Source organism: Myxocyprinus asiaticus, chromosome 44 (assembly GCF_019703515.2).
Source record: "Myxocyprinus asiaticus isolate MX2 ecotype Aquarium Trade chromosome 44, UBuf_Myxa_2, whole genome shotgun sequence".
Classification (NCBI taxonomy): domain Eukaryota; kingdom Metazoa; phylum Chordata; class Actinopteri; order Cypriniformes; family Catostomidae; genus Myxocyprinus; species Myxocyprinus asiaticus.
Genome location: NC_059387.1, coordinates 15,441,611 through 15,466,705, shown reverse-complemented (window position 1 = coordinate 15,466,705; position 25,095 = coordinate 15,441,611). Strand labels below are relative to the sequence as shown.

At 39.3% G+C, this 25,095-nt stretch overlaps 1 protein-coding gene across 1 annotated transcript; it reads left to right on the top strand.

The window, feature by feature from the left end:
- The first annotated feature begins 890 nt into the window (after positions 1-890).
- On the top strand, positions 891-23,490 carry LOC127434084 (DNA topoisomerase 2-binding protein 1-A-like). The gene is made up of 28 exons (XM_051686544.1): positions 891-1,105; positions 1,467-1,573; positions 1,696-1,830; positions 2,098-2,241; positions 3,651-3,832; positions 3,912-4,105; positions 4,202-4,396; positions 4,537-4,700; positions 5,114-5,277; positions 5,364-5,614; positions 8,038-8,342; positions 8,444-8,616; positions 10,713-10,924; positions 11,504-11,826; positions 14,646-14,831; positions 15,857-15,972; positions 16,123-16,246; positions 16,760-16,924; positions 16,999-17,098; positions 19,438-19,633; positions 19,783-20,012; positions 20,139-20,278; positions 20,359-20,470; positions 21,603-21,766; positions 21,853-21,981; positions 22,099-22,188; positions 22,298-22,459; positions 22,640-23,490. The coding sequence occupies exons 2-28, from the start codon at positions 1,490-1,492 to the stop codon at positions 22,775-22,777; spliced, it is 4,578 nt and encodes a 1,525-aa protein (XP_051542504.1). The 5' UTR covers positions 891-1,105; positions 1,467-1,489; the 3' UTR covers positions 22,778-23,490.
- Positions 23,491-25,095: the final 1,605 nt, after the last annotated feature.

Sequence of the window (25,095 nt, the reverse complement as noted above, 5' to 3'; positions counted from 1 at the left end):
TGCCAACTTGAGTAAGAAATAGCATGTATAATATGTATGTGTACACGGGGTTATATTAGGATTTGTGAGGCAGTGGAACCCCCCATACAAAAAATCCAGGGGGGACTAAATTTAATTTAAACTGCTTAAACTGAAGCAGACAGTGGACTATTTTTTCTTTTCTTTTTGTAATTGGAGGTGCCAGAACTCCATTCCGGACCAATTTAACCCCTGTGTGTACACCACGCGTTTATGAGATACTGATAATTCACTATTGTTCCAAAGAAAATTCAATGTGATATAAAAGACGTTTGTGTGAATATAGCACTTGCTTATCTAGGAATAAACAAATAAATATCTTGTGACAGTAAACTTACATAGATATGAAATAAAAATAAAAATATGATTAATGGAAACACAAAAAAGCGACACTATTGCCTAGGGTCTCTAATGACCCTATACGCGTTTGGTACATAAGCAGTTATAATATATATATATATATATATATATATATATATATATATATATATATATATATATATATATATATATATATTAATTTTTTTTTTTTTTTTTTTTTTTTTTTTGCAATTTTGCAATTTTGCTATTTTGGCATGACACTATTTATAAAAGAAAGGTTGAGGAATACTAAAGATGTGTGGGTGGAATGTGGTCCTGTTTATTATGCTAAATATTTTTTTAAATAAAAAATATTGTAATTTAATATTTTCAGATTAACTGATATTTTATTCCCTCACTCGCAAGCTACATAATGTAAAATTGACTTTTAACTTTTCTCTTATTCCGTTTTGAAAGTTTTCACCCAGCCCTGTGGGAGGCAGTCATGTATTTGAATCTCTTTTGCTGTTACAAAAGAAACAGAAGTAAAGCGGAAGTTGTTTTCAGAGCTGATGGCGCGAATGGCTGGGATGCAGTTTCACACATACAGATTTTCCCAATAAAACACAGTTTTTAGTCACAGTAGTTAATGAATCACCTCAGTGTTTTATATAAGGGTGAGTTCGCGGTGTGTGCTTACAGAGATGATAAAACTAAGTTAAGTCTTTCAGAAATTTGTTTTAATCCTGCAGCGGCTCGCGATCAGTTGACAGCACACTGTCGCGCGGTAAGAGTTTATTTGTTATAACTCCTGTTTAGCTTTTTATCAACAGTATTTCGGACATATCAATTAAACACTTAGTTGCGGAATTGTGCAGTTGTATGTCACTCTTTAAATTTTGCTTGTAATGTTAGTGAGGTTATCAAACAGCCTGCCCATTGAAGCTAATTGTTCATTGTTATTGTTGTTATCAGAAGTAGCATCCAGTTTCGTGTCATGTTTATTAATTCCCCGCTCAACCTGCTAGATTACAAAGAAATAACAATCAAGCATCACAGAATAACATTAAAACGTGACATGACTCTAGCTGATTAACAAGTGTTTACGTGTTTCTTCGTTAATTCACTGTACATTTGTCATTCTTCAGCATAATTTAGATCATCCGCCAGCATGTCAAAAGACAAGGATGCATACATTGTGAAATTTGTTGAACACAATGGAGAGAAAAGTGATCTGGCTCTTCAGGCCTATAAGGTGATCAAGTGTGTCAGTTGTCATGAAATGTTATTTGTTTTTTATAAAGTCCATTTGGAGATTAATGTTACTGGATGAAATATCGATCGCTGTCTTTCATTCACTTCTGTACTTGTCTTCAGGCGATAGTGGAACTTCAGTCAGAGAAATACGTGCAGACGGTGGATGAGGAGACGGCACTCAAGCTGGACCACAATGACAAATCCCTGTTTGTTTTCAGTGATTTCACCAGCAATGCCTTTGAGCACTGCAGGAGGGTGGGTTTGTGTGTGTGTTTTTTAAAATATTTTTTATAGGCTAATTTTGATGTTGTTTCGCTACACTCTTATAGTCATGATAAGTGCAAGTAATTGTAGCAACTCTACTGTGGTGTCCCATGATTTTCATATTTACATGGATTAACAGCTTCAGTTTCCTATAGTTTCTAACCTGAGCATCTTATGTTTGTCACTGTCTGTGAAGTGTTGCAGAAACTTATAAAATGTCTTTTGTGATTTTTGTTTTCATCACTTTGTGTGCTCTAGCTGGGATGCAGGATAGTAAGTCCACTAGTAGTGCTGTTCTGCCTGCAGAAACAGAGGTGTGTTCCCAAAGCAGGGCAGCCTGTGTACAACATGGCCATGGCCGATGTCACTGTCTCCTGCACCAACCTTTGTAAGGAGGCAAGGGTAAGTAGACATTTATGACTAAACAACTGACTCCTGCTTGAACTGATTGATGATTATTAAATTATATTGAGGTGACTAGTCTTATCAAAAGTACCGGTTCTTCGGTATCAAGTCGATACTAAAATAAAAAAGATGTAACGATACCAGTGTTTCTGCAGTACTGGTAGTACCGAGCACCGGCTCAGTCTGGTACCATCATGCAGTATGACTGACACACGACAGCTTTAAAATGCTCACAGGCTTATTTTGAACGTGTGCTCTGTTACTGCTTTTACACTGAAATGGACATTTGATCAAATTATAATTATGACATGTCCTAGTGTGATTTATTAAACCACTAAAGGCTGCAATCTTAGTGTGTATGAGCTGTGTACTGTATAAATCCTACCGCTCATACACTGGAAACTCCACAGACATTGAAGAATCATTTACGTTGTATCAGATGACAGAGCAGAGCACCAATCCACTGTAAAGTGCATATTACATGTTGACTATATATTTATGTAATTAAAATCACAGCATTTGTGCTTTAATCTCAGCTCAGCTTTATTTATGTCGCATTTAAAACAACAAAGTTGACCAAAGTGCTTCACAGTAATACAATTTAAAACATAACATTTCAAAATTACCACATACACAAACACCAGTAATCTAAAATACAAACACTTCAAAACTGTGTGCTACATTTCATTTGTCAAACTCGAAGGCTAGTGTACAGAGATGAGATTTCAGACGTGACATAAAAGTCTTCAGTGGTCACACTGGGCCGTGTAGCGAACTGTTTCTCCAGAAAAGAGAAGCTTCCGGCAAAAAACACACATACTAAAAGCACGATTCAAAATAAAATCTAGATGCCTGAAATTGAAGAAATTGTGACATAAATATATAACACCTGTATAGTAAAATGTACTGTAATGTTCACTGTAATAACAATAATAGTAATAATAATAATATTGCAAGCAATACTGCTGTTGAATAAAAGTTTGGCAAAAGAAATGCTATGACATGTATAGCTCTTTTCACTTGATAAAGGTTTTAAGAATTAATTGATTAGACACCATTTTGATGATGAAATTAAAGTTTAAAACTTGGAGTTCTGGAAAATAATTAATATTAAACTAATTATTAAAATAATTATTAAATCATTAAAAATACCTGACCTGGTATGTTCAGTCGCACATTATCATATTAGCATATTTATGCTGCGGTAGTGAAATTGGAATCGAGTACCGTGAAATTTTACTGGTATCGGTACCGACTACCAACGCTGGATGTTACCTTTGATTCCTTATTATTGTGTCTGAATTTGCTGCATTACATATAAAGAGCTGGCTGATGTTCGCGCACATGACTCTTTTTCTTTTTTTTTTTCCAAAAACGTGTAACCAGCTGTTTTGCTGTTCTTGTAGAGTGAAGTGATGGATCTTGTCCAGCTGATGGGTGGGCGGGTCTACCGTGATCTCAACGTATCTGTTACTCACCTAGTGGCAGGTGAAGTAGGAAGCAAGAAATATCTTGTGGCCGCGAGCCTCAGGAAGCCCATCCTACTGCCAAGCTGGGTGAAAGCATGCTGGGAAAAATCTCAGGATAGGTAACTCTAATCATCCAAATCGTTCAATTAGACATTTCAAGTCTTTTTATTAATAATCCATCAAACTTTCTTCTCTTAGTGTGTTTCATCACTCTGAGCTAAATACAGAGGCGTATATGTGTCCAGTCCTGAAGGGCTGTACGGTGTGTGTGACAGGCCTCTCTACTGTGGAACGTAAAGAGGTGCAGAGGTTGTGTGATCAGCATGGAGGCAGCTACACTGGACAGCTCAAGATGAACGAATGCACTCACCTGATTGTCAACGAACCCACAGGTGACCTCCAGTTTCTGACCTTAACCCCTTCACACCACTTTGGGTTACTTTTCAATCATGTAAAACAACTGTACTCAAATTTGTGTGCAATTTCAGGTCAGAAATACGAGTTTGCCCAGAAATGGAACGTGTACTGCGTGTCCCTGCACTGGCTCTTTGACAGCATAGAGAAGGGCTTCTGTCAGGATGAGAGCAGGTATGCTGTGGAGCGTGGGCAGAAGAGGAGAACCGAGGAGAAGACAGGCAGACCCAACACCTCCACTCCTACTGGAGCTAGCAAAAATAAAGAGGGTGAGTTATAAAGAAGGGTTATACAATGGGCATTATGTATTGACTGAGCATAAATTAGTTATAACAGATCAACCAATTAAATCAATATATATAGATATATCATTGTTTCTATAATTGTTTTGTCTTTTTTTTTTCCACAGAAGGCCCCTCTCTGCTGGGACTGAGTCATATCTCCAATATTAGCATGAATGTCAATGAAACAGCCCTCACTACAGCAGGAATCAGTCACATAGAGACTCTTGATCCAGTTGACTCATTTGACATAACTGTCTGTCAAGTTGATGACCTGTTGGATGGCTGTAAGGTTAGTTTTGCCCATCCCTCAAAGAAATAGTTACTGTGTTTTCCAGAATGTAAGTCGGTTTTTTTTTTCATCACCTGAAAGGTCCTGCAACTTATAGTCCGGGGTGCTAGTGCCTGCTGTATGACACCTCTGTCAGTGCGACTTACACAGATGCAACTTATCTATGTTTTTTGTCTCTCAACACAATTTTTATCAGGTGTGACTTTATTTCTGGAAAATACTGTAAATATTGGAGTCCTAAGTGTTTACTCTCTGCGTTTATGGGTGTGTTTTGGTTGCTCCGAGCGATTTTACTCTTTGGTCAAGGTTCAGAAGAGAAAAAAATGATACCAGAAGGCTGATTTCAAAACAGTGTAATGTAACTTTTATGTAACAGTCTAAACTGACCTGTACTCCACCCTCTTTTCTTTTAGTTGTACCTGTGTGGCCTGTCAGGGAAGAAACTGGAGAAACTGCGGCGGATGGTGAACTCTGCTGGAGGCTTGCACTTCAACCAGCCCAGCTATGAGCTCACACACATAGTGATGGGGGATCCAGACCAGGGGGTCAAAGCCTTCCTTGACAAAGCCACTCACAGGTCACTCTTAATCAAGAATGGGTTTTCTAAACTCTCCTGAACTTTGCTGTCTGCTTGTGGTTCACATACATGTGTTGTTTTCTCAGACCCCACATAGTGACAGTGCAGTGGCTGCTGGATAGTTTCTCCAGTGGTTCTTTGCTCCCAGTTGATGGCTACTTTCACCCTTCCTTCCTGCCCCCTGCCCCAGCTGCTGTTGATATGCCTGCCTCTCGCAGTTCTGCCCCACGCACCTCCAGACCCTCTGTAGCTCCACCTCGTGCCCCCAGTCCAGCCCGACAGGCCAGAGCAGAGGAAGACCTGCTCTCACAGTACATGGAGAATGACCAAACTGTGGGTGAGTTAGACCTGTTGGGACCTCTTTCTGTCCTGTCTGAGGGCATTGTATCCTGTACTGCTTTGTCAAACAGATTCATGAATCAGACTTTTACTCAATTGGATAGGTTACTGAATTTACAACTAACTCCCTTAAATGAACAAAAAAACATCCCTTTATGTGTAGTTCCATGTTCATGAAACTGAAAGTACCATATATATTTCTACAGTGACAATGTTTTAAGGAGTTTTAATAAAAAAGAAGGCATTTACAGTACACAGCATAAATGAGTACACCCCCTCTGAACATAAAGATAGATTTCTATTTCTAATTGATTACTAATACAAGTTGTGTGAAGATGGCAAAATTGAAATGTTTTAAATATATACTTGGTAACAAAATTGAATTGTCATCAATATCTGTAAAATAATTAAATTAGGCAGCTTTGCTTAAAGTTTGCAAAAATGAGTACACCTTTGAATAAATTCAAATAGTGTGCAATATTGTAGAAAGTCCTCCAAAACTTTTAAATACTGCTCTGACCCTTCCTGACATCAAGTGTACAAGTTTATGACATATTGTCACGTCTATCCTGTTCCACTCTTGGAGGATGACGTCCTTGAGTACTCTGATGTTAAATGGGGGAGTGATGCCAATTTGCATCCCACAGGTGCACAAATAGGGTTGATGTTGGGTGACATACTGTCATGTTTATCCATAGGAATGCAGCAATGGCTTTGAAATAATGTTTAGGGTCATTTAATGGTTAAAAAGTGCCCGACCGCCCAGGGTGGGGAGAGAGGGTCGCATCTTCTCTTTTAATGTTTTGCTGAACATCTGTGACTTTGGGCTCATGAGACCAGCTTATAGATTCTCAAAGGTCTGCACCTTTATCATTATGGGCCTTGGCAAAGGCTAAACAAACTTTTTTATGCTTTGGGTTCAGCAGTGCCTTCATGTGTGGATGACACCATGCATTTCACTACTTTGCAGAGTGTGTCTTACTGTGTGAGATGAAACAGTCAGTCCAGTTTGGCTTCCCACACCTTTTGCCAGCTCTGAAGCACGTGCTTGGCGATTGTTAGCAATAATCGCTCATCATGAGGTGAAAGGTTACAGCGACGGTCTGAACATTTCAGGAATCTTGTCACAAGTCCATCCTTTTTGAATTTCTGTGTCACTTTTGCTACTGTGTTTTGACTCAATAACAGTTTTTTTTGTTTTGCAAATTTGCTAATACTCTTGTACCATTGTCCCCTTTTGTGCAATTAAATAATTTTCTTCATTTCTTGACAGTTCTCTCCCATGTGGTCCATTTGTTGTCAGCATTGAGTCTTGAGTGTGATTAAATGGGTTAACACTTTTACACTTTAACCAATTAGGTACGTCTGTTTGAGTGTGATAGTTCAAAAGAAAACCTGCTGATAAATCTCCGTCAACTAGCACCAGGAAAATTTTTATTACGTTTTTTGTATTTTTTTTTTTTTTATCCCCTTTTCTCTCAATTTGGAATGCCCAATTCTCACTACTTAGTAGGTCCTCGTGGTGCCGCGGTTACCTCAATCCGGGTGGCGGAGGACAAGTCTCAGTTGCCTCCGCTTCTGAGACCGTCAATCTGCGCATCTTATCACGTGGCTCACTGTGCATGACAGTGCGGAGACTCACAGCATGTGGAGACTCATGCTACTCTCCATGATCCACGCACAACTTACAATGTGCCTCATTGAGAGCGAGAACCCCGAGTAGTGACCACGAGTAGGTTACCCCATGTGACTCTACCCTCCCTAGCTACCAGGCCAATTTGGTTGCTTAGGAGACCTGGCTGGAGTAACTCAGCACGCCCTGGATTCGAACTCGCAATTCCGGGGGGGTAGTCGGCGTCAATACTTGCTGAGCTACCCAGGTCCCCCTATTTTATTACGTTTTATATTATAACTTTTAGGAGGGTGTACTCATATTTGCAACATTGCCTTTTATCATTTTGATAAAGTTATTTTTTTCTCGTTTAGTATTGACATGTTTCATTAGTATCTGATAAACCAGAGTTGCTTAAACATTACATTGTACATGAACACCAAATATGTCTTATTTATAAAGAGAAAGAGCTGAATTTGTTAGGTTTCAGAGGGTGTACTCATTTATGCTATGTACTGTAAATTAAAAGAAAAACAATATTGTTTATTTGTTGGCCTAATTTTGCAGAGGGAGTGTTCGTGCAGACTCAGAGGAGGAAACACTGTTCCACTGTATATACTTTTTCTTTATATATATGTGTATGTGTATATATATATATATATATATATATACACACACACACACACACGTTTGTGTCTTGTAACCATAATATTGTTGATAATGGGCATTCTGTAATTAATTTCTCCCCTTCCCATGTCTTTCTTCCCCTTCCTATTTTCTCTCTCTTATTTCTTTCCTTTTCTCTGTAGTGGAGTTGCTTCAGGCGGCTAACTGCACCAGCAGTAGGCAGAGCATTCTGCTTCCGGAGCCTCCAGCTGTAGAGCAGGCCTCTACCATGGTTGATGCCTCAGAAGGAGGCCTGTTTTCTGGGAAACGCTTTCTTTTGGTTGGGTTTGGAGCTGAGGCAGAGGCACAGCTCTCAGAACTGGTCTTGGAAAACTCTGGAAAGATTTTGGTTGGCCGTTCCAGAGCCGTGGCACATTACGCCATTGTGCCACTGCTGGGCTGTGATGTTGATGCCACAGTTGATGAGGTCGCAACAGATTCCTGGCTGGTGAGAGAGAGACAGGATGAGATTTTTCATTGATGTGTTTGTAATTCATTAGTACTGAGTTTATTCAATTATTAGTTGTATTTGTTTGTTTGTGTGTTCAGGCCATGTGTGTAGAGCAACAGTGCGTGTTGCCGCTAGCATCTCACCCTCTGTTCACTCCAGTGGCGGTGAGAGAGGGCTTCTCTCCTCTCAAAGACTGTGTGCTGTCTGTTAGTCAGTTCACTGGAGCAGAGAGAGAGTCTCTAATTCAGCTAGCCAAACACCTGGGAGCCAGGTAAGATATCCTCAACCTATTTTTAGATGCATGACGAGGCTCACGGCCCGTATACTCCAAGTCTGTGACTACGACCTCGTTTCCACCTGTTATTAAGATGCATTTTTGATGATCCGATCACAAGTGGTCAGCGCTAAATGCTAGTGGAAACCTGTAAAATGTTTTACGGAGGTAGGCAGAAACGCATGTGTCCACGACGCATTTGAGGTGTGAAATGCAATCCGTCCTGAATGCGTCTCGGACAGCAGCAAGGCACCATCCCTCACCTGTCAGTCAACCGCTGTGCTAAAACAAGAGTTTAAACTTTGCCAGTTATGTCCAGCTTAAAAAGAAAATAACCATCTATTTGGAAAATGTAAAAAAGGGAATAAATATAAAATTAGGGATGCACCGATATGGAATTTCTGGGCCGATAACCAATAATTCACAGCTCGTAGCTGATACCGATACCTTTAACCTATATATATATATATATATATATATATATATATATATATATATATATATATATATATATTAGAGAGAGAGAGAGAGAGAGATTTAATTTTCAATTTTTAATCCTTTAACCTGGATCTGCTAATGAATCAATTAAAAGCTTGGAATTGCTGCTGTTTAAGGTTTAGCCAGCGGATGTAACATGAACCAGAAATGTACCTATATTACAGATGAATGCTTATTTGAATGGGGAATAAATGGCAATAAACTTACAAAACTTGTATGGTGCCCATTTATATGAGTGTTTACAGCAATCCTGATGACTCTAACCGTGAGAGAATAATGTACTTCTAACAACTGTAATAATGCATTAAACCAAAATGAGGTGATAAACAGCACGTAATGTGCATTAAACAACAAATCACACAAACCCTTATCTCTGTATGCATTGTGTAATATTAGTGCCGGCAGCCAGACTGCGAGTGCAGCGGTGGTTTGTCATGTTGTACATCTGTGACTGCTGTATAACTTATGAAATGTGATCACAATCATCGTAATGGGAATAGGTAACATACAGATCGAATAGTCATGAGTTATAACGTAAGAAAAGTCATAAAGAAAACTCGTAAAATAAAGCACATTCGTTTCACACACAAACTAGTGTCTTTAGCCACCTCGCATCGCTCTGTGAGGATTATTTAGAGATCAGTGCACCATGTAAGGTTGTGTTTGAGCTTATTTTAATCACAGTGCTGTGCTGTTAGTAACGATGTGCTATTCTCCATATTCTGTTTGTTTCATAAAGTAATAAGTGAAAAATTATTGCCCCCAAGTAACATGCACACATGGTTTTGCATCATTTTCATTCATTGCCTCATGAAACATAAACAGACTGTGGGAAATGGCATGTTGTTACTAACAGCAGATGATCCAGACTTAAATCAGCCCCAAAACAACATAAGGTGCAGAGATGTTGAAATAATCCTCACAGGGAAACATGAGCTTGGCACTCTCACTCACACAGACACGTTCACAGCTTGCTGCTGCCTGAAGGAGAGAAGCCTCAGGCAGTCAGAGATTCTCAGCCACAAGCAAATAAACTGAAACAATTATCGGCGAAAATATTGGCATTTTTTCCATTATCAACACTATAATAATATTTAGATTTTCCCGGTTATCAGCCAATAATACATCGTCCGGCAATATATCGTGCATCCCTAAAATACAAGTACTAGTACTTACCGGAACTTGATTTTGTTTTTGTGGTTTATTATCATGCAGTAATGCATTGACATAGTGATTGATGTCATCATGAAATCAGAGTTCATCCCCTCGAAATCCAAACACAAGTGGTCACAGGAGGTGCATTTGAGACGCATGGTAATACCAGGTGGAAAGAAGGCTAAATGACACCGAAGTAAATAATATTTGCAAACAGTTTCCACCAAAACTCTTCACACAGATTCTGATTCTAAATTAGTATCTTTCTCTGAAAATCTTTTCAATACCAGAATGAGTTGGTTGCCATCCTAACAATTAACTTATTGACAAAGCCTCCAAATAAAAAAGGGGTCCGTTTTCATTGAGGTGATTTGGCTAAATCTTTTGCTAATCTTCATTGCATCTCTTTCTTTTTTTTGTCCGTTCACCTCTGTCTGCAGTGTTCAAGATTATTTTGTACGAACTGCTAACCAGAGGAAGGGAATGCTGGCCAGCACTCACCTCGTGCTCCAGACACCTGAGGGTACCAAGTACCAAGCGGCTCAGAAATGGGGTCTGCCTGCAGTCACGATCCGCTGGGTTTTAGAGTCGGCCAGAACAGGGAAGTGTGTTGATGAGGGACGATTTTTGGTTGACCTACCACCTTCTCCAGGTCAGTCATAAAATTACTACAGCTTCATTGTCTAACTAAATTCTATTCTCTGCTTAATTATTCAGTTTGTTGGTGACTTATGTTTAAGAAGCTGACGTGATTGATTTCCAGTTTTAAAGTCAACATGAAAACAAAATGTACTTTCATAAACACATTCCTGATATTATTGTGCTCAGTCCATTAGTGCACATTATAAAAAAAAAAAAATCATCAGAATTTAATGAAAGGGCTAGACTTTTTGGATGATGTCACCAAGCCGTCTTATATTTCAACCCCTCTTCTACAACCTCCTCTCATATAGAGACCACTTTTTACAATCCTATCAGTTCCAAATAGAGTCCCGCCCTACCTTTTTTCCCCCATCATTGTTTCGCATTGACTTTTAGAATTAAAAAATCAAATTGAATGACTCGAGACAGTCTGGTTTGTCAAAAGGTCTGTTAATGATATATAAAATAAAACTAATTCAGTCCCCTGTAATTGTGTAACGTCAAAATGAAAACCCGTCTATTTCAAATCTCTGCCCACTCACTCATAAATAGTCACTCAGACATCCCAATATTACCCTTGTTCCCTCAGAAAGAGATGAAGACAGTTTTGTTGGGGCATCTCAGAAAGCCCCAGCACCTCTGCGCCTCCTGCAGCGCTCCCCAGAGCTCCCTCTTCTGGGCCCACAGAACAGTGCAGCCATCACACCACTAGACACCGCTCGCTTTCAGAGCCGCACTGTCCGCTCTGCTGTCAGGAAGATGAAGCAGGGAGAGGAGGAGCAAGCAGAAGTGGCAACCCCAGGACAGGAGGAGGCCAGAGGAGCCCTGCAGAGAGAGTCCTCCCTCCAGCTGGACACTCCCTCGCGATTCCTGAGCAGAGACCGGCTCTTTGGACCCTCGTTTAACACGAAGGTGAGGGGAAGGGAAGTTTAGAGAACATCTTTTGTTTTGTTTAGGGCTGGAAATGTCATTAAAGGAATATTTCACCCATAAATTATAATTCTCTCGTCATTTTCTCACCCTTATTCCATCTCAAACACGTATGACTTTCTTCTGCAGAACAAAAAGATATTTTGATGGAGATATGATGTTTATATCCGTACAATGCAAATCAATGGGGAACAACACAACCAAGCTCCAAAAAGGACATAAAGGCAGCATAAAGGTAATCCATAGGACTCATGTGGTTTAATTCACATCTTCTAAAGTGATACGATTGGTTTTATCTCTTCAGAAGAAATGGATTAAACCACTTGAGTCATATGGATTACCTTTATGCTGACTTTATATGCTTTTTGGAGCTTGGAAGTGTTACAAGTGTTCCATTGACTTGCATTGTAAGGATATATTCACATCATATCTCCATCAAAATATTTTTGTGTTCCATAGAAGAAAGTCATATGAATTTAGATGGCATAAGGGTGAGTAAATGATGAGAGAATTATCACTTTTGGATAAACTATTTCTTTATAGCAACTGATACGAAAAGCCTTTCAGACCACTTGGTTTTTAAGGGGTCATATTACGGAAAACATGATTTTCTTATGGAAATTTAGCTGCATAAAAGAGTTCAGAGTTAATTAACGTATATAAGTTTTACAGGTATAATATCGAAAACAGCTGGCTTAATTCTAAAGGTCAGCAAGAACGTGAAAATGATTATTTACTACATTATGACTATTTTTGGTGCACAAAACTTTGACTAATATTATAAGTGGATTTTAGGGAAAAATAAAATAGAAATGTACAATATACTGTTGAAGTCAGAAGGTTTGCATACACCTTAGCCAACTACATTTAAACTCAGTTTTTCACAATTCCTGACATTTAATCGTAGAAAACATTCCCTGTCTTAGGTCAGTTAGGATCACTACTTTATTTTAAGAATTATTTATTTCAGCTTTTATTTCTTTCATCACATTCCCAGTGGGGCAGAAGTTTGCATACCCTTTGTCAGTATTTTTAGTTAGCATTGCCTTCAAATTGTTTAACTTGGGCCAAATGTTTTGGGTAGCGTTCCACAAGCTTCTCACAATAAGTTGCTGGAATTTTGGTCCATTCCTCCAGACAGAACTGGTGTAACTGAGTCAGGTTTGTAGGCCTCCTTGCTCGCACACGCTTTTTCAGTTCTGCACACTGAAAAACTGCATTTTCTATCAGATTGAGGTTAGGGCTTTGTGATGGCCACTCCAATACCTTGACTTTGTTGTCCTTAAGCCGTTTTGCCACAACTTTGCGGGTATGCTTGGGGTCATTGTCCATTTGGAAGTCCAATTTGCAACCGAGCTTTAACTTCCTGGCTGATGTCTTGAGATGTTGCTTCAATATAGCCACATTATTTTCCTTCCTCATGATGCCATCTTTTTTGTGAAGTGCACCAGTCCCTCCTGCAGCAAAGCACCCCCAAAACATGATGCTGCCACCCCCATACTTCACGGTTGGGATGGTGTTCTTCGGCTTGCAAACCTCACCCTTTTTCCTCCAAACATTACAATGGTCAATATGGCCAAAGAGTTTCTATTTTTGTTTCATTAGACCAGAGGACATTTCTCCAAAAAGTAAGATCTTTGTCCCCATGTGCACTTGCAAACTGTAGTCTGGCTTTTTTATGGTGGTTTTGGAGCAGTGGCTTCTTCCTTGCTGAGCAGCCTTTCAGGTTATGTGGATATACACTACTGTTCAAAAGTTTAGGGTCACTTACTCATTCTGTATTTGTTTTTATTTTTTCACATTTTAGAATAATAATAAAGTCATCAAAACAATAGAATAATAGAAATGGAACTGTGGGAATTATGTTGTGACTAAAACAATCCAAAATAAATCAAAATTATGTTATATTTTAGCATCTTCAAAGTGGCCACACTTTGCCTAGATTTTGCTCTTGACTCTTGACATTTTCTCAAACAACTTCTTGAGGTATCATCCTGGGATGCTTTTTAAACAGTATTGAAGGAGTTCCCATCTATATGTTGGACACTTAGTGGCTGCTTTTCTTAATTATTCCAAGTCATCCATTTCAAAAACGTTTTTTTTTATTTATTTTTTTTATTTTTTTATTAAATTAATATGTTGGCACAATTATATTTTTGTCTACAAAACTAATTTCAAACATTTAAGCATAGGTTTTTAAAATCATTAGAAATATTTCAGGCAAGTGACCCCAAACTTTTGAACGGTAGTATAGATACTTGGTGGTACCTTCAAGCATTTGGAAATTGCTCCCAAGGATGAACCAGACTTGTGGAGGTCCACATTTTTTTTCTGAGGTCTTGGCTGATTTCTTTAGATTTTCCCATGATGTCAAGCAAAGAGGCACTGAGTTTGAAGGTAGGCCTTAAAATTCCTCCACAGGTACACCTCCAATTCAGTACACTCCCTATCAGAGGCTAATTGTCTAAAGGCTTGACATCATTTTCTGGAATTTTCCAAGCTGCTTAAAGGCACAGATAACTTAGTGTATGTAAACTTCTGACCCACTGGAATTGTGATTTACTCAATTAAAAGTGAAACAATCTGTCTGTAAACAATTGTTGGAAAAATTACTCATGTTGTGCACAAAGCAGATGTCCTAAACGACTTGCCAAAACTATAGTTTGCTAATATGAAATATGTGTAGTGGTTAAAAAAATTTGTTTTAATGACTTCAACCTAAGTGTATGTAAACTTCTGACTTCAGCTGTAACTCCTTTTAATAACCATTCAAATTGTTGTATTCAATTTGTATATTGCAGGATGTGTTTGACCATTTAACAACTCCTGGTAATAACCGACAACAGGGTCAAGGGGCAGAGACTCCTCTGTCAGAGGTTATTGAGAGGAACCTGAAAGCTGCTGTTGCCAACAGCAACCGTAATCACGTCACAAGTCTTGCAGCCATGACCGCCAGTCCTCAACTTGAAAAAGTGCCTGAACCTGAGGTATTCAAATGTACAGTTGCAATCAAAATTATCCAACCCCTCTGACCAGTAAGACATTCTGGTGATGTAAATTCTAAAACCTCTGTAAACAGTCAAAGAAAGTTTTTAATACACATTTGAGTGATTTTGAGAACAAAAAGTTCAGTTTAATTTCAAACAAAATTAATTTTCCACTAATGTCATGTCAAAATTATTCAACCCCCAAAGTCAGTCATTTGTGAAGCATCATTTACCCTTTAATAACCATAATCGATTTAAAATCCAATAAATGTTTCAAGTAATCGTTCTCAAGATTCGGACACATCTCTTTTGGAGTCTTAACACATTTCTCATGAGCAAAAGCTTCCAGCTCATTGACATTCTTTGGTTTCTGTGCTGCCACTGCTTCCTTGAAATCCCAACAAAGATTTCCAATGGGATTTTAATGCGGCACTGAGAGGGCCATTCAAGATCATTCCAGGTCCCATCCCTGAACCAGGCTTTGGACAACTTGGATGTATCATTGTATTATTGTCTTGCTGGAAAGTCCAGCATATAAAAGGCATCACATTCTTTGCCAAAATGGTCTGATGCCCCAAAGAATCCATTTGTGCCAGTCACACAGTCAGAGCAGCCAGTTCCTGCAGCAGTAAAACACCCCCGTAACAGGACTGAACCACCTCCATGCTTGACGGTTTTGATGGTGGTGTTCTTGTAATAAGCCTTGCCTTTCTTACCCCAGACATACTGCTGACCCATGGGTCTAAAACTCAGTTTCAGTTTAGTCTCATACGTTCATAAAGCCTTCTCCCAGGACTCCACAGGTCTTTTCAAATTCCTTCTTGAACATTCAAGTCAATATTTCCCTTGGTAAAGTTTTGCTTGCTTCCACACCCAGGAAGGTTTCTGCTGTATCATATTTTTTTGTAAATGTACGATTGGTGCTACCAACTTTGTCTATTGAATAATTTTAATTGCAATTGTACGTACTGATTGAATAGACTTAAGTGAAAGCAGATATTTACAGGTGTCTTTGTGTCTTGCAGGTAGAGCCGAAGACCACAGCTCCTCTCAGTGGGGTGGTGGTGTGTGTGAGTAAGAAGTTGAGTAAGAAACAGAGTGAACTTAATGCAGTAGCTGCCTCTCTGGGTGCAGAGTTCAGGTACACTAGAAATCTCTGTCTGACTATGAATGAATCTAATATTTAAACATGCTTCTGTAAATAAGAGTGACAGCCTTGAGTTGTTGGTAAGATATATAGTTGATGTATGTGTTTTGAGATGAATCTAATGTGATGGATTTTCTGTTATAGGTGGTCATGTGACGACTCTGTCACTCATTACATCTACCAGGGTAAAGTGGGTGATAACAGCAAAGAATACAAAGCTGTCAAAGAAAGAGGACTGCACATTGTGTCTCCACACTGGCTCCAGGCTGTGCGTAAACAGTGACACAAATCTATACCTATTCTCACATTGGGTTTTAAAAAGCATGAGCAGAACAAATGTCTGTGTAGATCATTCATAAATCCGTTCTTTGTCCCATTGAGTTGACCAAAACCAAAATTGACTCAGAAACTCTGCTTGTGTTTCATGTTTAAAGTCCGTCTCGCATAGCAAAGTGTTCATGTACTTGTTTAAGTATACATAAGTTGCTTTCTTTATCAGATACATATATGATTATTAGGAAATTGTATTATGCTTTCAAGGCCTTAAAGTCATAGAAATTTCTCTATATAACATACATTAGATATGCTCTGCACTAAAATATTTCATTGGCTAGAAATTGCTCTTCATGAGTGCTTTCTCTATTAAATGTTTTTAAAACCCATATCCAGTACACAAATGACCCCTACAAATAAAAAAAACGCAAATAAAAAATAAATAAATAAATTACAGTAACTCTGGTAATGCTTGGTGTTTTTAATTCATTTTCCATCGCATTTTCAGTGTGCAGATGAGCAGAAGCATGTGTCCGAGTCACTTTACCCTTTCACCTTTAACCCCAAAATGAGCCTGACTATGAGTCAGGTCGCAGATTGCACCCAGAGGTCCCCTCCTCCTTCCACTCCCCACACCAGACTCAGGACATTTACAGAGGACGAGGAGACAAGGGTGAGAGATTTATGACTGCACTATCCCAGACTGAGCTATTTTAAAAATGATTTAACTGTAGTGCATCTTTACAGCTTGGACCTGTAGATGACATCACAGACCTCTCGACCCCTAAGCGAGTCAGTGTGGGAGAACCTGAAAAAGAGAAGCAGCCCATCAGCACTGAGAGGAGAGGTGAGTGCTTTGTCTGTAGTACATTGTAGGGATGTCCTGATACCATTTTTCTGAGAACAAGTATGAGTATCGTTACTTAATTTTTGGTACTTGCCGATACTGAACCAATACCTGTTTTCTTTTTTTTTAAACTCCATATCAACAGTTTTTCAATTGTATCATCAAAATAGTGTTTAAATAAATGAATTAATTAAAACTTTAATCAAATGAAAATATAAAAATTTTCAACATATTATTGTGTAATTTTTTTATCAGATGAAGTGCTTATATACAGAACCTCACAGCACAATCAAAAATACAACATTGGATTTATATGTTGTCAAATAAAGTGCTGCATAACAGATCATCACAGATGTTAGATACTGCTTAAATATAATGCAATTACTACTGATTTATTAGTAGTAGTACTGCAGTGAATATTACAGAACTTTACAGTATCAAATCAAATCACTTTTATTGTCACACAGCCATATACACAAGTGTAATGGTGTGTGAAATTCTTGTGTGCAGTTCCGATCAATATAGCAGTCGTGACAGTGATGAGACATATACCAATCTACAATAACATCAGATTAACACAACACAATTTAAACACACAACAATATACAAATAATAACATACACGGTACAGTATACAATATGCACAATATAGATACACATTATTCAATAAAAATTTAAAAGTATATATAGAATGTACAGTAGGTTGTATTGTACTGTATTGACATTCAGGCTGTCGGTTGGTAATAAGTTGTTAAGAGAGAATATATATAATAATAATATAATTTATGACAGTCTGGTGTGAGATATAGGAGTAAGAATAATAAAGTGCAGTGCTGATGTATTTTGATCGTGGGAGACCAAGAGTTCAAAAGTCTGATTGCTTGGGGGAAGAAGCTGTCATGAAGTCGGCTGGTGCGGGTCCTGATGCTGCGATACCGCCTGCCTGATGGTAGCAGTGAGAACAGCCCATGGCTCGGGTGGCTGGAGTCTCTGATGATCCTCCGAGCTTTTTTCACACACCGCCTGGTATATATGTCCTGGAGGGAGGGAAGCTCACCTCCGATGATGTGTCTGGGAGTTCGCACCACCCTTTGCAGTGCTTTGCGGTTGTGGGCTGTGCTATTGCCGTACCAGGCGGTGATGCAGCCAGTCAGGATGCTCTCTACAGTGCAGGTGTAGAACCGTGTGAGGATGTGGCAGTTCATTCCAAACTTCCTCAGCCGTCTCAGGAAGAAGAGGCGCTGATGAGCCTTCTTCACAACGACTCCAGTGTGGATGGACCATGTGAGTTCCTCAGTGATGTGGACACCCAGGAACTTGAAGCTGCTGACTCTCTCCACTGGTGCTCCACTGATGGTGATGGGACTGTGTTCTCTGTCTTTTCTTCTGAAGTCGTGATATATTTCTGTCTTTTTTCCTATAAATTTACCTTTAATTTAGACAGAGCTTTTATTTTGAAGTATTTCTGTGTTGTTTTGACCAAGGAGCTCTGACATTATGATGGCAGCTTCCCACTCTGGAAAAGCCAGTCGCTACGTGACTCAAAGATTATTAAACTGCAAAAGGCTGCTATTTCATTAAATAAGTATGTACTCTGTATGTGCCTCACGCTACAACGTGAATTTGATGCTCATGATGGTGTTTTCCCTGTATGAGCCTTGGAGGAGCCTTAAAATGTATGAACAGCCGGTGTCAGCACAACACTGTCTCCACACATTCACAAGCACTTACATTTGAATTGCATGCAAATTATATATTTATTTCATTAAATCGCAGCTTTTGCGGTTAAATAATCTCACTAGGACATAACCTGATTTTAATTTGTGGGCTGAATGTTTATGTAATGACATTCGTATGTCAGATGGTATCGTTTTTTGGTATTTTACGAGTACCAGTACATGAGAGCAGTATCGGGATACCGGTATTGGTATCGGGACATCCCTAGTACATTGTGTGTAGTACTGTTTGTAGTAGACATGATCACTTGCACTACAAGGACTAATTGTACATTATGCCAAATATTTGTACATTACAACTATGTTTACTGCCATACTAGCACACTAACTGTATGTACAAAGAGATGCTTTCTATTTATTACTATTCTGTATGTAATGTGATGGGTGGAAACACAAAGGAATTGTAGAAGTTGATATTGAATAGTTATCCTCTTGAAAGATGTGATCTTGATTCATTTGTTACTATTATCCAGACAAAGGTTCACATTTATATCTGGTCAGATTTTTAATTCTTTCTGTTCGCTTTTGATCTACAATCAGAGATCGCAGCCTTTTCTGTCTCTATCTCCATTTCGCTATTTTGGTTTTTCATCTTTCCTCTCAGATCTCACAGAAACGTTGGAGATGAGGGAGAATCTTCAGAGACAGCTTCAGGAGATCATGTCTGCTACTAAACTTGCCAGTGGTCGTCGAGGCTCCATGCGGTTGGCCAGAGCAGGCTCAGGGGGTCTAGACTCACCCAACACCCCAGACAGCCTGGGGCGAATGGGCAGACGCAGCCGGAATTTAGAGGCCCTACGGTATAAACACAACCTGTTGCATCTGAGTGAAGAGAGGGGTGTTATTACTTCACTAAATTATATGTGCAGGACTTGTTAAATATTTACACTATATAAGCTGAAAAACATCTAAATGAGTCCTTGTTAAATTTGTTGGAACGTGTCCACAGGATGTCACGTCAGGTGGCAGTGGATCTGAACACGGAGCCATCTCAGAGTGAGCAGATTGTATGGGACGATCCCACAGCACGAGAAGAGCGAGCCCGATTGGCTGATAACCTGCAGTGGCCCGGCAGCCCATCTCAGCACTCTGAGCCCCTCGCCCTCATCCCACCACCCCGCTCTGACCAGATAGCCAATGGCAGAGACACCATGACCGACTCTGAACTGGTGGAAATGGGTACGAGAAAGAGAGATGATTAAAACAGTGTGTAAGGGAGTCAGAAAGTGTGACAATAATGATTTTCTGAAAATGAAACTAATACAGAGAATTATCCTTATTCAGCAAGTGTCTTTTGACTTCCAGCTGCATTTGAAGTCATAGATGCACAACTGAGACCAAAGGTGACCCCGCCTCGAGTGGATACGCTACAAAATCCTACAACACCTGATGCCCCCAGTATCGCTTTCCCCATCTCTAAGCCTGCAGCCCCTCCCCAGCCACAGGTACACACACACACACACACACACACTCATGAAACTTTGAACAGTGGCAGCTCTAATCTGACTGGCTTTGTTCTGTCCAGATTGAAGAAGAGGAGAGTGAAGAGGCAGTAAAGAAGGAGCCTCCACGATTCCTCCTGTCTTCGTTAAATCCGCAGGAACGCATTGACTACAGCCATCTTATAGAGGAGTTGGGTAAGTAGTCAGCAACTTGATATCATCACCATTTACTGATTTTTATTTTAAGCAATGGATCACATAAAAAAAAAAAAAAAAACAGTCATTAATACCACATTTTATTCTTACCATAAAACCACATTTAAAGTAATCGATATAACTTAAACTCATGCACTATATTCCAAAGTCTTCTAAAGTGATACAATCACTGTACATTGAACATAATGGAATGTAGGTCATTATTCACTCTAAAATCAAATCATATTAAAGGGATAGTTCACCCAAAAATTCAAATTCTCTCATCATTTATTCACCCTCAGGCCATCCCAGTTGCGTATGACTTTCTCTCTTCTGCAGAACACAAAGATTTTTTTAAGAATATTTCAGCTATGTAGTTCCAGACAATGTAAGTGAATGGTACCTTTGATGCTCTAAAAAGCACAAAGGCAGCATAAAAGTAATCTGTATGACTCCAGTGGTTAAATCCGTGTTCAGAAGCGATGTGATATGTGTGGATGAGAAACAGATCAATATTTAAGTCCTTTTTTACTATAAATCTTCACTTTCACTTTTTGGCGATTAGCATTCTTCGTGCATATCGGCACCTACTGGTTGGAGCTGGTCAAAAGTGGATATTTATAGTAAAAAATGACTTAAATATTGATATGTTTCTCATCCACATCTATCATATCACTTCTGAAGATATCGATTAAACCACTGGAGTCTTACGGGTTACTTTTATGCTGCCTTTATGTCCTTTTTGGTACCCGTTCACTTGCATTTTGAGGACCTTCAGAGCTGAGATATTCTTCTAAAATAATTTTCGCTAATTTTCATTTTTGGGTGAACTATCCCTTTAATAAAGTAAAGCACTTTAATCATCTACATCGGTAGCATTAAGCATCGCTCATTTGTTCTCATCGTGTCTCGTCTTCAAACGTCATGATATCATGTCACACATGTCTTCTTTCGTACTTGACAGACCAGAGTCACTATTCTCTTGCATTATGGCTAATAAACCTTGTGACGACTTTTTAATAATTCACCTTTTGTGTTCCACGGAAGAAAGTCATACAGGTTTGGTGCAAATTATGACAGAATTTTCATTTCTGGGTGAATTATCCCTGTAATGTGATTTACATGTGTGCAGGTGGCGTTGTGCTGGAGAAGCAGAGTTTTGACCCCAGTTGCACTCATGTGATTGTTGGTTATCCTTTGAGGAATGAGAAATATCTGGCTGCTATGGCAGCAGGCAAATGGATCCTTCACCGCTCGTACCTGGAGGCCTGCCGCGCTGAGGGCCACTTCATACCGGTGTGTTATGATCTCTGATCTCCTTCTCAGATCAGATCTTTCCCTCCTCGTGTTTACGCTTTTTGTCTGTGTGCTGTGTGTGTTAGGAAGAGCAGTATGAATGGGGAAGCAGCTCTATACTGGACGCTCTGCCGTCCATCAACTCTCAGCAGAAGAGGCTGGCGCTGGCAGCCATGCGATGGAGAAAAACACTCCAAGGCTGCACAAACAAGGAGGTATAGATGTGCATACTTGAATATTAAACGGCCACACACGACTGAATGAGCATACAAGTACAAATGCACTTATTCACAGTCTGCAGCATGTTCAAAAATTATTCTGTTGATGTGCAGGGAGCATTTGGTGGCTGGACTGTGATGCTGAATATTGATCAGGCCAGAGAGGCTGGATTCAGACGGTTGCTACAGTCTGGAGGAGCGAAGGTCTGTCATCCTCTATCACCTGGCATCTGTTCATGAAATTGTTCATGAATTTGTGAAAAAATTGGTTCCTTGTTACTTCATTGGCAACCTTCTCTTCTCTTGTGTGTAGGTGTTGCCAGACCCTTCTCCCTTTATGTATAAGGACACCACTCATCTGTTTGTAGACTTCAGCCGATTAAAGCCTGGTGATGTCAGAATCGACATCAGTGAAGCTGCCACTCAGGGAGTCAAATGTCTTAAACCAGAGTACATCGCTGATTACCTCATGCAGGTGAGAAAAATGATGTTTTGGGTAAAAATGGTTACATTGCTCAAAGTACCAGAAACAATCATTGAGGAACTTCGATGACGTTAATGGCTTGTTATGTTTAAATCTGAAATGGATATAAAGGGTACATGTTGTATGATGTAATGGCCTCAGCAGTTTAATGTGGCTGTTTTTTGTCCTCAGGAGCCATCGCCTTCAATGGAGGCGTATTATCTTGCAGGAGCAGCTCCAGGAGATTTAGAGAAGATTCAAGATACATCTTCACGAAAACGTAAAGTCTCTAGAGAAACATCCATGTTGAAGAGGAGTCGTGTTCGATGAAACGGTGCCATTTCAAGCTGTAATGTAATAGCCTGCGTATTGAAGTGCATTTTATTCAGTTATTACTTTGTAGATAAGAATTTGTCTGTCAATAAAAATTTAATTTAGAATGTAAAGCACTTGTACAAAAAGAAACTGTTGAACATTTAAGCCATCAACAAAAAAAAATCTTATTTTAGATTAAAAAAAAAAAAAAAAAAATGCTTGTGGCACAGAAATTAGATTTAATTACACAAATGAACTGCTATGAAACAGCAAATTGTAAAATTCAGTCCACTGTGCTGCATTACCACGTTTTGCCCTGAAGAGGGAGCATTCTCTATATAAATAAATGGGTGCACAGACCCAGGGTCAATTGTGACCATTCACTAAATGCTCTATACTAGAATCTAATTCATGAATAAAAGCAGGTTGGTTTCAAACACATTACACATGCGCTGGTACTATGAAAGTGTTTGTATGGAAAAGTATGTAGCTTTCTCAGACGTGGACAGAAATGTTTGTAAAACATGGCAGAGGAAACATTTAGGAAAAAATTATAATAGTCTTCTGAAAATGTGATGATGCTTTGAGAAATCCCCTACCATTTCGTGAAGCAGAGACCTCAAATAACTGTGATTCCTCATAAAATATAGGCAGGCATAACTTTTGTCTCACTGTGTTGTATATTCTAATGCTTCCCACTCTTTATATTAAAGGAATTACTCATACTATGCCAGACTCCTTTAGTGTAGTGTTTTAAAGCACATAAGACTATCAAGATAATAGATGAAAATATTTGTGCTCATAATACAAAGAATAGTCTTTTTGCTGTTGCATTCTTTTATACTAATGTTCAGTGAATCTCCTGATTACCCTGTTGAGTAATTATATTAATTTAAGGCATTAAGCACAATTCCTAATTGATCCTTGATGTGATGTTTCCATCCAAAATACATCAGGATTCAACTTCTGTGTCCACAGCAACTGTTCTATTACTAATGGCAACAAGTGCACATTTTTGGTGTTGCTGCCTTGCTATGTCATAGAACCAGTTCAGATTGTTATTGCTTGGTCAGATACTCAGTACTTAGTTGTGTCAACCAAAATGTTTCACCGAATATTTTTCAATGTTCTTCATATACTTACAATATGTGATATTTGCAAAAACCTGCAATGTAGGGATGGTTCTAGACCATTTTGACTGGGTGGGGCCGGCTTTTTTTTTAAATATATATATATATATATATATATATATATATATATATATATATCTCCAGTGTGACAAGTGGATGTTTAAATGTATGTATCTATCTCAATTACTATGAGTTTAAAAAAAGTTGCATACATCGTAATTATGAGTGACCAATAAGATGGCTTTAATGTGTTTTTTATCATTATTATGTCTGTCAGAGTCTATGCGCATTCCATATTGAGCACGCTTGGTGTGCGCTTCTTATTAGAGAATGCGGTTGTTAATATTAAGCTCAATTCTCCGTTATTGAGGACACGTGTTCCTCTCCCTTGTGATTGGTGCGCTGCGTGTTAAGTATTTGATTGAAAAAAATCACATGGACATAAGTATTCACAGCCTTTGCCATGACACTCAAAATTGAGCTCAGGTGCATCCTGTTTCCACTGATCATCCTTGAGATGTTTCTACAACTTGATTGGAGTCCACCTGTGGTAAATTCAGTTGATTGGACATGATTTGGAAAGGCACACACCTGTCTATATAAGGTCCCACAGTTAACAGTGCATGTCAGAGCACAAACCAAGCCATGAAGTCCAAGGAATTGTCTGTAGACCTCCGAGACAGGATTGTATTGAGGCACAGATCTGGGGAAGGGTACAGAAAAATTTCTGCAGCATTGAAGGTCCCAATGAGCACAGTGGCCTCCATCATCCATAAATGGAATAAGTTTGGAACCACCAGGACTCTTCCTAGAGCTGGCCGCCTGGCCAAAATGAGCGATCGGGGAGAAGGGCCTTAGTCAGGGAGGTGACCAAGAACCCGATGGTCACTCTGACAGTGCTCCAGCATTTCTCTGTGGAGAGAGGAGAACCTTCCAGAAGAACAACCATCTCTGCAGCACTCCACCAATCAGGCCTGTATGGTAGAGTGGCCAGACGGAAGCCACTCCTCCGTAAAAGGCACATGACAGCCTGCCTGGAGTTTGCCAAAAGGCACCTGAAGGACTCTCAGACCATAAGAAACAAAGATTGAACTGTTTGGCCTGAATGGCAAGCGTCGTGTCTGGAAGAAACCAGGCACCGCTCATCACCTGGCCAATACCATCCCTAAAGTGAAGCATGGTGGTGGCAGCATCATGCTGTGG